The sequence below is a fragment of the Parasteatoda tepidariorum genome, chromosome X1 (genome assembly GCF_043381705.1).
Source record: "Parasteatoda tepidariorum isolate YZ-2023 chromosome X1, CAS_Ptep_4.0, whole genome shotgun sequence".
NCBI lineage: Eukaryota > Metazoa > Arthropoda > Arachnida > Araneae > Theridiidae > Parasteatoda > Parasteatoda tepidariorum.
In genome coordinates, this window is record NC_092214.1 from 83,281,795 (window position 1) to 83,296,502 (window position 14,708).

The 14,708-nt window shown below is 30.1% G+C and overlaps 1 protein-coding gene across 2 annotated transcripts in view; it reads right to left on the reverse strand.

Annotated features, from left to right (window-relative positions):
* The window catches only part of LOC107453213 (ubiquitin fusion-degradation 4-like), a 158,249-nt gene that overhangs the window by 57,226 nt on the left and 86,315 nt on the right, over nt 1-14,708 (reverse strand). The window contains exons 25-30 of one of the 2 annotated variants that reach the window (XM_071187446.1): nt 13,340-13,604; nt 11,097-11,187; nt 9,375-9,885; nt 5,359-5,442; nt 4,743-5,035; nt 1,693-1,755 (exon numbers count right to left, since the gene is read on the reverse strand). In XM_071187446.1, the coding sequence (XP_071043547.1) occupies nt 1,693-1,755; nt 4,743-5,035; nt 5,359-5,442; nt 9,375-9,885; nt 11,097-11,187; nt 13,340-13,604 (1,307 nt within the window). The remainder of the gene's footprint in view (nt 1-1,692; nt 1,756-4,742; nt 5,036-5,358; nt 5,443-9,374; nt 9,886-11,096; nt 11,188-13,339; nt 13,605-14,708) is intronic. The other variant, XM_071187447.1, reaches the window with a different exon arrangement.

Consider the following 14,708-nt stretch of genomic DNA (forward strand, 5'->3'; position numbering starts at 1 on the left):
TTATTCTTGATTCCAGAACTGACCTGCATGTTCATAGTGTAACAATTACATGCCACATCTATAGGGATGTCATTCTGGAACAACATGTACGTTTGTTTTGGGGCTCCATGGGTGCTGAATTTCTGTTTATGGACGACAACGCCCGTCCTCACCGTGCAAACATTGTAGACGAATGTCTTCAATAAGAGGATATCACCCGTATGGATTGGCCAGCATACTCACCGGACTTGAATCCAATGGAGCATGTGTTGGATATGCTTGGCCAACGAATTGCTGGCCGTCAACCCCCCACCACCTGTCTACCGGACTTTTGGATGAGTGCTTGATGAGTGGTGTAATATTCCCCAGGATCAGATTGATAATTTGATACTCAGCATGCCTAGGCGTTGTACGGCCTGTATTGCATCGTCCGGGAGACATACTCCGTATTAACCATCATACTAACCATGTTATACTGTTTTTTGTAAATAGGTTCTTTTTTGAAATTTGTTCCAGGCAGTAAAAATCGCAATTTTTATTAATTATATCAAACATATAGCATCTTTTTTGCTCCTTACCTTTTGTTTAATACATAGACTTTACAAATAAGTCAAATTTGTTTGGCTTCTGCCTCTTTCTGTGCCTGAACTTCATTATCCTTAATTTATGGACATGAGTGTATAACCAACTAATTTTTAAAGAATTTAATAAAGTTAAAAATACAAAAACATTTTGACTCATTTTGTCAAAATAGAAAAAAATTACCACTCTCATTGTGTGAACACGGACAGAATTTAAAAACCGAAGGAAATATCCAAACCCCGTCTTCCACATCCACCATAATATTTGCCTTTCCTAAATTGCACAGTCCCATAGTCTGCATAGAGATCAAAGGTTTCTACATTTGCTTAGCAACCACAGGAGAATTTTATGTTGTATTCTAGTTTAACAGGGTTATAATGGAGCAAATTTTGATAACTGTTTGGAAATACATTTCCGTCTAAAAAATGTGGGTATAATGGATGAAACAATTTAAATTAAGGAAATTAGCAAATAATTAAAATTTTTGAAATTAAAAAAATATGTAAGAAAAAATTTCCAGCTTTTCTTTAAAATTTTTAGGTTTTCCAGGTTTTTATCCATATTTCCCTGATTTTTCCAGGTTTTTTCCAGTATAAAAAAAAATTCCCTGATAATTCCAGGTTTTCCAGGTGGGTGGCCCCGCTGAATACACTAATGATTATTTCCAAAATGATGGTAAGGCAAACATCTTTCAAAAAAGAGCGAAAAATCCTGAAATCTTATGAGGAAAATAAAAAAAAAATTTAAAAAATGGCGAGAAAATTTATCCAATTTCGTTCCGGTTTTTTTGCTTTCCCGGTTTTCTGATTTCCGGATAACGGGTTCTGTACTGTAGGTAAAAAAATGGGATAGAAGTTTCTTTAATGAGACATTACAAAAATGAGTTGTCTAAATTAATGAGAGTTAAAATAATGAACTCTATCTAGTTGAATCAAGGATAGATACTACATAATTGCTATAAATGTATAAAAGCTGTACATACTGCCTTCATGGCTGACGGGATAAGCTAAATCCCAAAAATATGATATAAAAAGGTCAACAAGAGTTGGGTGTTAAGTGTAATCTTTGAAGAATGTCAGAAAAATTGACAAATCAAAAAAATAAAATCTATGTTTCTAATTGATAATGTACCTGTATTTTGTGTGATTTAAAGTTGCAATTTAAGACGAAATCCAAACTAGGAAAAGAATAATCCTAAAGAAAACAAAAATAAAATGTTTAAACAAATTAAAATCTTATCATTTCTTAAAACTAAATCAGTTTCTTAGAAATAATAATGTAAAAAAGCATTCTAGGAATTTAATTTAAAAATTTTTTTTAATGTTTTCCGAATTTTTTATTTAATATAAATGCAACCGACTTAGTATATTGTCTATAATGCTATAATTAACAAATGAAAAGAGAAAAAACTAAAATAAATAATAAAGAAAAATATAATTCACAAGAACAAATATACCAGGACTTGCATTAGGCAAAGAAAAAATCAGAAGATTTTTCAAAAAAATTAACAAAATAAATAAAGGATATTTTTAGAAACAGTATACATATACCAGGCACAAAATACCGATATTAAGAAAAGCCATTTTCTGTGATCTAAGTTTTCACGTCTCACAGAGGATCAAAGAAAAATCAGGACAACATTTTTCAAAAATATCAGAACAAATATAAAATTTTTGGAACAGTATGCATACACACGACTATTTTTGATCAAGGCAAACAATAAACTAAATTAATAAAAAAATTAAGATTTGCTCTACTTAAGTATATTAAAGGCAAATTTTATTGAAAAAGAATGATAAATTACTATTTTCAATTTCAGAATTACTTTGTTTAGAACAGTTTTGAAAGTTTCCAGTGTAATTGTATTGATAGAGCACTAAACAACTCATAGTTTTAAATCAGTATGCAAAAACATTTTTATAGTACTGTTGCATTAGAAAAAATAAAAGCTACTATTCTTTCATGCCAATATTTAATTAAAATTTAAATTAGAATTCAGGACTTAATTAATCAAATAAATTGTAGAGTTTCAATAATTTCGAGAAAAGAAAAAAAACATTTAATATTTTGCTTAAGATTTTTTCACAAAAGTAATTTAGTTAATGATTTCACAGTTCACCATTTAAAATTTCTAAGATAGGATTAACGTAAAGTTAACTGGAATTGATCATTTTTAAAATCAGAAGAAAGAGAAAATATGAAACTACAAGAAGGACAAGATTTGTTATAGCATTTCTCAAAAATTATATAGTGGAACTCTGGTTTTATGTTATCTGTTTTGTATATCATCACGCTTCCGACGCAATTTCCTGCTGGACCATGAAAATTGTCTATACCGATAATACTAAATTATCCAGGATTTTAAATTACCCTTTTCAAGAAAATCCCGCTTTATAACTTTTTCTAACAGATCACAAAAATTTTTTCCTGGACAAAGCTTGCACAAACTTTTTCTATGTTGTTTTTTCCCTTCATTTTTTTAAAGAGAGACTTGTTCATTAACTGTATGTAACTTTTCTGATTTACTTTCTATTCTATTTTAAGCTACTTTATATTCTGTAATTATGCGCTATTCTATAAAAATTTGTCCTTTTGTCTGCAAGAGGATATCTCCCCTTTGAGTCAAACTCAGAAGTGCGGTTAAAGGAAGTAAGGGAGCTTAAATTATAAAATATGTGAGTGGAATTTTTTCCAGCAAACTTCAACCTTTGAATCTTGGACTAATCCAATGATTTAAAGAACGTTACACTTAACAACTAGTTTGGCAATCATTTCTTTTTCTTGACTCTGGAAACCTGCAAGATACTTTTGAAACAAAAGTAAATGTTTTAGAAGCTGTGAATTTGATTTGTACAGTGTTGGACAGTGTGTCGACTAAAATGCATTATAAATGGGATTAATTAAGCTTCTTGGGGTTAATAGCTTCTCAGTATACAATGGGAACATTCGCCCTTTGAACAAAATTGCATATCTGAAGATCTTCCGAAGTTGATGACAGAACCCACATCCTATTGCGTTTCAATTCCTTCATTATCTGATTTAATGCCTGCTCCCGATGACAGTGGCGAAAATGAGGAAGATGAGCAAAAAATATCGGGCAATATATCCACAACTGATCAAGAGTTTGAAAACATGAAAACTCTGAAACATTTGTGCATGTAAGCCATAAAGCAAATTAGCAAACAATAGCAAAAATTTTGAGGGATATTTTTATAATTGTATCTAAAAACAAAACACATTTTTAGATTACTTATTTTTTCTAGTAATTCATCTCAAAAATGTAAATTTTTGAAAAATATACTCAAATTTTTTTACCTCCATTTTAGGTCATTCTGCTTTGTGAACTTTTTAGCGCTAGTCGGACAGAAAATATAAAACATGGGTTTCACTGTAAAAAGCGTACGAGGTATGAATTTATTACCATAAAAATTTGATAACGTAAAATTGTTAATAGAGTCTCTTGTTTGAAAAATAGCTAAGTTTCTGAAAAAGTTTGAAAAAAGGAATAACACCAGTAAAACTTTATACCCGAACCATGTATATAATTAGTGGAGGAACACTGCATTTGAAATATAAAATTTTAAGATTTTACTAGAATTATTAATGAAAATAAAAACCATCTGTTCAAATAAAATAAAATCTGTCTAAATAAAATAAAATCTGTCTAAATAAAATAAAATCTGTCCAAATAAAAATAAAAAGCCAAATCTGCATCTGTATTCATAGAAAATGGGATGTTTCTGAGCACACACAAAATCATAAATATCAAAAATCAAGAATATCAGAAGTAAAACCTAAAAAAAAGGAGAAATAAGGAACAAATATTTTTTGTCAAGAAAATAAGGAATATCAAGACAACTATAGGCCCTGAAATGCTAATATTTTAATCGCTAACTCTTGAAAATTCTGATTTTAAGTTTCTGCTTATTTATTATCAGATTTCTCAAAGTAAACAACCTCAAGGAGAATTCATTTCTCATTCATTTATTATTAAGATAAAAGTCATCATTCCTGAAAAATTTCATCAAATTTAATTTTAGTAACAAAAATGTCATTATTTTCTCAACTATGATACGAGTTACAAATTTAATGTGTATCACGAAGAAAGGAAATATAAAGTAAGACATTGAAATGAGGTTAAAAACAGTTATAAGTAGTAATTAGGTATAGAATGTTCTTACTGTGATATCTTCGAATCCATTATCATCTTCATTTTCATCATCATCTTCATTTTCATCATCTTCTGGATCAGGCAATTCCTCATCATCATCCAAATCAACTAAAAGAGTTGTTGCTCTGCAACTATCAAGAAAATCTTGTTCACTTTCACTTGATGTGGAAGTTAAACTAACAGTAAGAGATTGACCAAATGAACCAGCAGATGCAGCACCGCTGACAGACTGACTCCCAGATAATACAGATGTTGTAGTTGTTGTTAGACTAGGATAACTTTGAGCAGTCGTTAGAGGACCCCCTGATAGAAAAGAAATATTTATTCCTGCATGAATGAGATATTAAATGATGAAATTAATATTTTGTAAATGTTAAGATAGTCAAGGACATTTTTATGATCATTGTGATAAACAATACTGAGACAATTAAGGATTTTTGGCATCTTTAATATTGTGAGCATAAAAATATTGCTCTTGCATTACTATTATTTTAAGGGATTGTAAAGATTACTCGATAATTTTGTATTTATTTTATATTATTTTCAATCCAATAATTGTATTTCTCCTTAAATTCTAAAATTATATTATAGAAGAGAAACAGTCAAATTTCATTTTCAAGACATACCTGAGGTAGAAAGATTGACAATGGTAGTACTTTCTGATGGAGTTTCAATAACAGGCATTCCGCCCAAAAGATCAGCAAGTATTTCTATACAAAACATTCAAGATATGGATATTAAATAACATAAAAAAACAAGTATAAATTTCAAAATTAATTTCAATAAAATACTGTTTTTTTCTCATGGTTTGAAAGATAAAATCATAATTTTTCAGAAATGTCACTTTATAATTGAAGTTTATCATAGTAGTATCGAAAAAGAAGTGTGTTAATATTCAAATTATAAATAAATGCAATCTAAAATACATATTTAGTTATACACAGTATCAAACTTACTAATCTTTTTAATGTTAAATTAAATTTAGGGAATTATATTGAAAATGCAATGCAAGTCAACAAATAGCACATGAAAAAATAATCTGACATCACTTCTGCTGATTCTTATAATAAATGACCTCTTCAATCTAAACATGACCTCCATTTTTCTGTAAGTACTCCCTATGCTTATCAATTTTTGATAATTTTATGAACTGAAAAAGGGAAAAATTATTGTTTTTATAATTTTACTTCTTATCAAAGACTAGAGAGGAAGAAAATTGTAAAACATAAACAGTTATAGCCTGGAAGGGAGATATTTATTATATCCATTAAATTGTATGAAAATCAGCAGAAATACTCAGAACCTTTTGAAATGCTCAGATAAATCTTAAACATCACTTTCATCATTCCCAAAATTCTGTTAATAATTCTCTAATTACATTTTTTATTAAATCCCATTTTATGAATAATAACAGCACAAAAATAACATTATAATTCTTTCAAACCCAACAGAAACAATGGCATTTCATAAATAAAACAACATTAACTGTTGTTCATGAAAGCAATTGAAATTGATTTTCTCTTCAAAAGGTAAAATTCCCTTTTTTCCTTTCCAGGGGTGATTTTAAGCCCAACTCAAAAATCCTGAAAATTTCTTGAGTAAAATCATTATTGACGCATTTCAAAAAATGTACGTCTTTATAAATTTTAATCACTAGTAATTGCACAACATGAAATTCTAAATAAATTACATACAGCATAATTTAAATTAATAATTTTGCACTTTCATCTTTAATCACATTTATTATTCTAACAGAAAAATTATTTACAAAAGAAAGAGATGCCAAGTATAAATTCTAGTTCTAATATTTTTAAATAAAATATATAAGAATTTTTATACATAAATGTAATTGATAATTTCTTGAAACTTCTGGACCTCAAATTTTCAAAAATTTCTGGATCAGGTTTAGTGAAAAATCTGAACTTTTTCCAGAGCACAACCATTTCTGCTTTTCTTATTCTGATATCATTCGCTTAATTTCAGGTCATGGAATAGATGTATAGCAGTTAAAAGAAAATATGAAAAAAGAATAGACAGATAGCAAAATAAAAAAGCAGATTTTCCTACTAATTGAAAACTATTCTAGACCTATTATAAAAACAAAGCTCGAAATTTTGAAATATTTCTTGGGACTGTAATGATATTTCCTCAAATAATGAAAAATGAATAACTTTCGTGTATTAGCATTTTGTAACTAACAAGAACTATTGGTCAAGCTTGCATTGTCTTCAGAATTTGTTAAACAAATCTAACTGAACTAGAAAAACATATGAGAAACATATACATTATTTATATTTATATTAAGATATAAAATTCTCATATTATAAATAAGACAGATTATCCATTTGATTAAGTGTTATCAAGTAAATCTTACACACATTAACAGACTTAATGATTTCATCATTAGATATTAAACAAATGAACTTCAGTCAAACCTCATTAATTCGACACTCTCCGGACCTCTGAAAAACTGACGAATTAAGCGGAGTGAGGAATAAACCAGAGTTGCATTGTTTTTCAAACAATTGGGAAAATACCCATAAATTAACAATTACTACATACAGCAGCTAAATTTCTATTTCTTAAAATAAAAAAAAACGTAAAAGAACTTGCATTAAAACAGTTCAATTAAAAAATAGCATCAGTAGAAAGACAAACAGTATGGTATACATACTTACTTTTATTTATTTAGGAATGAAAAAACTATCAATACGGGTTTGTTTGGTATGGGGTTTGTTTGGTTTGGTAATACGGGTTTGTTTGGTTTGGTATTTCGTTCGCGATTTCCGAGACGTTAAGTTATGGAGATGTCACGAGATTTTGGTCAATTCCAAGGCATGTTTCTTCATCCATCACATCTTTGTTGCGTTCTTTAAGTTGCCTGAGCAATTCAGATAAAGGGACGTCATCACCTTCATCATCATTAACATCTTCCGACGAGCTTGGACTTTCAACAAATCCAGCATGCCTGCAGCAGTTTTTGATGGTTTTATCATTCACATCAGCCCAACTCCTGTGGATGTAATTTATGCCATCTAAGAGATTTAGTTTCCATTCTCTGCTTTCATCAATGGCTTTAATCCAGTCTCTTACAAGATGTTTCCAATTGTGTCTCTTGAAGCTGGAAATGATTCCTTGATCAAGGGGCTGTAAAACTGAAGTGTCATTGGGCGGCATGTAAACTAACTCACTGATTAAAGGTTTCTTACCTCAGTATGTGCTGCGCAATTGTCCACAACAAACGCCACTTTACGATTTGTTGCATGGAATTTTTTGTCAAACTCTTTCAGAGATTTTCCCAAACATTGGAGGTCATCCAAGACTTTGAATTTGCTTCATATGATACACTCAAAGACTTCACATTTTTGAAGCACCTTGGTTTTGCACTTTTGCCTATGACCAGAGGCTTAAGTTTTTCGGAACCATCCACCATCCATGTTTGCTTCTAACAGAACGGTAACTCGTTGTTTGCTTTTCTTCCCATCTGAGCAGGCCTCTGATTGAAAAGTCAAAGTCTTGTCAGGCACCATTTTTCCATTCCTCAACTGGACGCATATCAACGGCCGCTGCTTCTCCGCACATCTTTTTGAAGGAAAGTCCATGTCTCTCTTTGAACCATTCAAACCAGCCGTTGCTCTCCGAGAACACCAAAACACCCAGTTCGTTTGAAAATTGCAAAGCTTTCTCTTTCAAGTTAAGTCCTGAAATTGGAATGTTTTGGGCTCGGGCCATTCTAAACAATTTAACAAGGGCATTTTCAACGTCTTCGAAGGTCGAAACACGCATTCTCTTTCTCTTCTTGCCATCCTGAACACGCAAAGAACTTTCAATTTTATCTTTTAAGGACCAAATGGCAATGAAGGTTGTGCGAGGGACTCCTTTCCGTTTTGCAAAAGCAGCCTCAGACATTCCAGATTGCTCAAATTCTCTTATGATTTGGAGCTTTTCATCCAATGTCCAAGATTTGTATCCAAGTTTACTCGCTATTGCACTGAACTAAAGACTAGAGAGACTCGAGAAACCACCGCACCGCTACGCCGTACTAAGTTTTGCAAGAGAGAGTAGAAAAGGCACGCATTCCAAGATGCTCGTTTTCTGCCACCTCTTCCCCCTGCCGTAACCCCCTCGTAAGGTCAGAGATAAGAAGCATTTTTGCAACTCTTTCTGCAAGAGGTGGTGAGACAAAAGAGCAGGGGAAAAACGCTTCCAGTGTCCGAATTCCATTACCCCTCGTAAGGTCAGAGATAAGGAGCATTATTGCAGTTCTTTTTGCAAGAGGTGGTGGAAGGAGGGGTGAGACAAAAGGGCAGGGGGGAAAACTCTTCCAGTGTCCGAATTCCAAGAGCCGGTTGCCTAGTGCAAATGGCAAAAATAGCCAAGTGGAAAATTTCGCAAAAGTTGACTGGAGAAAAGCAATTTCCCAGTGAAAACATTTTTTAAAGTGTCATTTTATCCGGACTTCATAATTTCCCCATGACGTATTAAACGGAGTTTGTTAACACTGCAAATCTATCGGGACTTGAAAAAAAGTGTCGAAATAACCGGAGTGACAAATTAAGCGAGTGTCAAATTATCGAGGACCGACTGTAAAATTTCTTTCACATAAAAATACGAGAATATTTGCAACATAATAAAAAATTACCTGAAAAATTAGATGATAGAGCAAGGCGAACTAGGCTTCCAACATTATTAGATCCTCGATTAAACAATGAATTAGAAGCACTAGAATTCAAAGTGTTGCCATTAGCTCGCCTTCGAGCAACAGCAGCAAAGGTCTCTAAGAAACTTACTGTTGAATCATTGTTTGATAAATTGGGAGCGCTTACACTCATTGCATTACTAGCGCAAGAATTATCACGAGAATTCTGATGTTGATTGTCCACAACAGAAACTTTATCTCCTTGAGAATGGACTTGCAAAGTTTCAGACAGATGAAGACTTTCAATAGAATCTTGAATATTAAAAGATTCCTCCTCTCGTGTAGGTGAAAGGCCCATTGAAACAGAGCAAAATTCATTGCGCATTAATAATGCTTTACAAGATTGAATCATAGGAGTAGCATTATTTTCTGAATCTGAACATTCGACATTTGCAACAGCAGCTTCTGCACTGGCACTTGTAAGTACATTTTCAGCCAACATTTCAGCAGCTTGCTATAATAAATATAAGCAAGTTAATATGAAATCCTACAAACAATAAAAATAAAATTATTTAAGTATAAAAGACTAAGAAACTAACAATGGGCACTAAAATAGCAATCACATTTAGACATAAAAAGACATTATTCAGTTTAATCACTAATAGAAAATCAAAGTAAATAGTTTTTTTTTTCTTTCATTTTTTTTTTTGGCTTGGTTTAGTTAACATTATACTAGAGCTACACTAATTGGCTATTGGAAATGATCTGGGATTCATTCTTAATGATGATAAGAAAATAAACTGAGATAATATAACAAACCTAAAATAAAACAATTTTTGTAACTTTTTTTTGGGATAAATATGCTAAAGAAACAGAGATTACTAAAAATCAAAGTTATTTTTATTTAGAAAATAGTTAAAGTAAAAATTCTGTGGCAATGTAAAAGCAATACAAATGTACAGTAGATAGTTATAATGGTAGGGTTCCTCAGAAAGTAGACTGTTTAAATTAATTAAAAAAATTAGTTGTGATTAAGTTACAAAGTAACAGTATTACTCTAGTCTTCAATGTTATCGCAAAAGTTGTCAAATCATTGACTCTAAAATGTTGAATCCCTTTTTCAATTTCAATGCATTTCTAATGAAGAGTATTAAATTTTCTTCTACTACCCAAAGACTTAAACTAAGCTGTCACTGTGTGGTTGAAGTCTTTATTTCTTGCAACCTACCCAAAAATCTAAAACCACCAGGAATCAAGTTAGGGATCATTAATTTTTCTCTTCAAACTTTGCTTTCAAATCTGCTGTAAAAATTATATGGGTTAAATGAATGCAAAAATTAAGGAGCCCTGACATGACATCAAGTGATTTAGACTTATTCCCAAAACTGAAGACACAGTTATGAAGAAAGAAAAAAAAAGATGAAGACTTCAAACAATAAGTGATGTCTTGATTCAAATCTTAGGAGATAAGCATTCATATATAAGATTGAAATTGAATCATTGGTCTTATGTTACACTAAAGCTATAGCAACTATATTGATAAATAAACAAAGATACCCTGACTTTTAACATAAAGTTTTGTGTTAATGCATTTTATTTTTATTTAGAAATACTAAAATGTTCTTTGCTTTATGAACTACCTACTGTACAAATCAACACTTCAATCCTATTCTATAACATGCAAACACACAATCAATGCATAAACAGCAATTATGATTAACTTACTTTTACTGATAAGTGCTCCGAAGAAGAAGCTTGCTCATTGAGTTGTGATGCAGACACAATGCCAGGTGTAGTTTCACATGATCCAAATGAGCTAAAATTATTGAACTTAGATGAATGAATGTTAAAAATAATGATCAACAAATTAAATTTTGCCGTTGACAAATCAGTATAATGTAGACAATAAAAATTAAATCTGAAGAAAGTGATTCAGAAATAGAAAATCAGAAATTTAAAAATTTTTATTTATTTTGGTTTATTATAATGCAAACAAAATCAGCCTTCTTAACATATGCTTACCATACACCAGCACTGAAAAGTAAAGCTTGTCATAAAGGCAAAAATTATAAAGAAAGAGTGGCAGTTTTATTATGAGATGGGAATGATAAAAGAATGCTGATTGTAACCAGAAAGTCAGTACAACATGTGTTTTAAAAACATCAAAAGCTGACTTATTCTAATTCAAAAGCATTGATGACAAATAGATTTTTTTTCTGTTTCAGCATAATTTAAATCATTCAATTGGGAAGAAAGGAAAAATTTAATTTTATTTATTGATAACTGCTCAGCACATTCCCCTGATATTTTTTTCCTTACAAAATGGTAAAATTATTTCCCTACCCCCTTCCAAATTCCACAGCCGGATTCAACTGTTTGATTTGAGAATGGGTTATAGATTCTAAGCGCCTTTATAGAAAGGTTTTTATTAAGAAGGCCCTAGTATTGAACGGCGAGGACAAAAATCATGATTAATTTGCTACTAACTATTTTTTCACTGTTTCTGCTGGGGAGGAATTTGTCATAGTATTGAAAAACATCTCAACCATCACGTTTGATGATTATGCAACAGTTGATAAAAATGTTAAAACTTGTGGTGTTATATCCTTTGAAGTAATGGTTGCAGAAGCAAAGGTTATCAATGGAGACAACAAAACCAAAATGGAACTAAAACTAGTGCCAACATTAGCAAAAGGCCTCACAGCCTTTGAAACAATGATGAACTATCCGTATTAGCATAAAAATAATAGAAAAAGTCTAGCAATCTGTAATAAATGTCGAAAATTTAATGTTCGCTATAAAAGGAAAATTAGTTTCAGCCAACATTTTAAAATATTTTATCAAAGTAGTAGAAACCTTTCTTTTGCTTCGTAAATATTTTTGCAGTATGTAACATAATTTTAAAATTACATTTAATTATTTTTGTAATTATTTATTTTTAAGTTCATCACTTAATAATTACTTTTTATGCCTTTTAAGTCATTGATGTATGTGGACCCGCAATTGTCATTTTCCTGTATCTATCATTTGTAATGAATGGTCCCTTGAGAAACGATCGATTGAGGTTCAACTGTATATTAAAAATTACACTTTTGTAAATAAAAATAATGTTGGTAATAAACTTGTAATCCAAGTGCTAAGCGAAACCAGGTTTATGGCAGTAAAAAAATACCAATGTAAAATCCCACAACAAAGAAAGATTAATTTTAGCTTAAATAATAAAAAAAAATTCCTTTTTAATTTGTTTAAAAATAAAAACATTAAATAAGAATCAAATTTTTAAAAAAAATTCAATACAATATCACAAAACTAGAGCACTGAAACCAAACATATTTCCATTTGAAAAGATGATGAAATTATTTTCAATTTCTTTATAAAGTTCGTTTCATTCGAATGCAATTTCAAGTAAAACATTGAAAACACCATTTAGCTTTTTTTTTATAGAGATTTTCGGCAAGGGTAAATCAAAATACTATAAGTAAGTTCTTTTTAACTGTTTAAACTATCTTTTATTGCTCGCAATAAGCATAGCTACGGCATTAAGTTTTCTTCCCTAATTTAAGACATTAAAAAAAGATTTGAAAAGAATAGCATACTAATTATTTAACATTTTGAATTCAATGAAAAACACTAAATTGTGACCAGTTTCGTGAACTGAACTAACTATGAAATTCTACAAAATTTAAAAATTTTCTTTTTAATTTTAGCCAGAGAATTTCAATGCTTGTAAATATTTAGTTAACTTAAGATTAAATTTTTTTAAACAATTAAAACATTTTCTTGCTTTCTATTTACAAAATTCTAAAACATAAATAAATAAATAAAAATTGTATTCTAAACAACTCTTAGTATCTAACTAACCCTTTTAAACTTCATCTATATTGGAGAATTACCCATATTTTAGTTTAAGATTACAAAAAAAAGTATTAAGAGTTGGGGGGAAATGAAACATAGAATGGAACACTAACCTGCTGGATACACTTCCTTTAGCTGATGAAGAGTCTGTAGTAATAGTCCTAGCTGTCTTCATTCCAGCAGAGGTCAAAGTTGTTCCAATGGCAGATGTAACTGATTTACCTTGTTGTTTTAAATTTAATAATGAAGAAGTTGATGTAATTGAGGCTAAGTGGGCTTCTCCATCAAATCCTGGAGCAAGTTTTAAATCATATTTTCCTTCTGCTCCCATTCGATAAGAATTAGCTCCACCTTGATCCCATGCAACATCAATCCAACCTTAGTGGAAAATAATACATTACTAGAGTTAGTACCATAACTCTAACAATGTACAAATATGTTTTTCAACAAGAATTGTGCAAAAATAAAGTCAAGAATACACCTCAGTTTTTTTATTTATTTTTTTAATCTATATGATTCAGTTACTCTATAATTTCTTAGTTATTCGGAAATATTAATGGTTTTATTCATTTTCTTACAATATAATAGATAAAAACTCAGGATTTAATTTCATTTTTAAAAATATTAATCATCAAAAAAAGAAAAAATTGTTGTATCAAAAACACAAATTTTAGAACCTGAAATTTTTATATTATTTTACAGATTTATTAGTATCAAATTTCGCCATTAATGAAAAAATTGCACAAAAGACAAATTATTCTATCAAAACACTTAACATAATGATAGAAATTTCAAACTGAAAAAATTTACATTCCCTTTACTCAAATTAAAAACCCATTCCCTATACTATGTTAATAATAAACTAAAACATCAAGCTATCCAAAATTTCTTAGTTTAACCTTTTTGTATGATGTTAACCCAATAATTTTGGTTGCATAGTTTTGAATAAAAGTAATAAAAGTGCCTATTTATTTCTTCAAGAAAATATATTAATCTAAGTGTATGTACAATATCTATTCATATTTCATTTTTTTACATGTTTGTGTTACAGTGCATCTAGCTTAAATTTAACTACTATCTATTTTAACTAAAGTATCTAAACTATCAATATAACTAAATTGATAATCTAAATATATTACAAATGGTCTGATACTGCCATCTGGTGTATAAATTGAGAAATAAGCATGATTAAGATATACATTATTGGGCATTAAGATATACATTATTTTAATGTTTTTTGCATGTTACTTTCGAATACTCCAGCTCATAAAAAATAGCGGGTGAAACTTCTCCAGATTGTTTTGATGTGAGAGCGAAGGAAGGGGCTCAAGATTACTGTTTTGATAAGAGATATCTCTTATTTTAATGAAAAAATGTATAATCAAGATTAGACTTAAGAAAAAAAAAAGCATTCAGCATTGCTGCTCCATAGCAAGTAGACAATGCCATGAAGAGTGCTTAACAACAAAATAGACTTCAAAT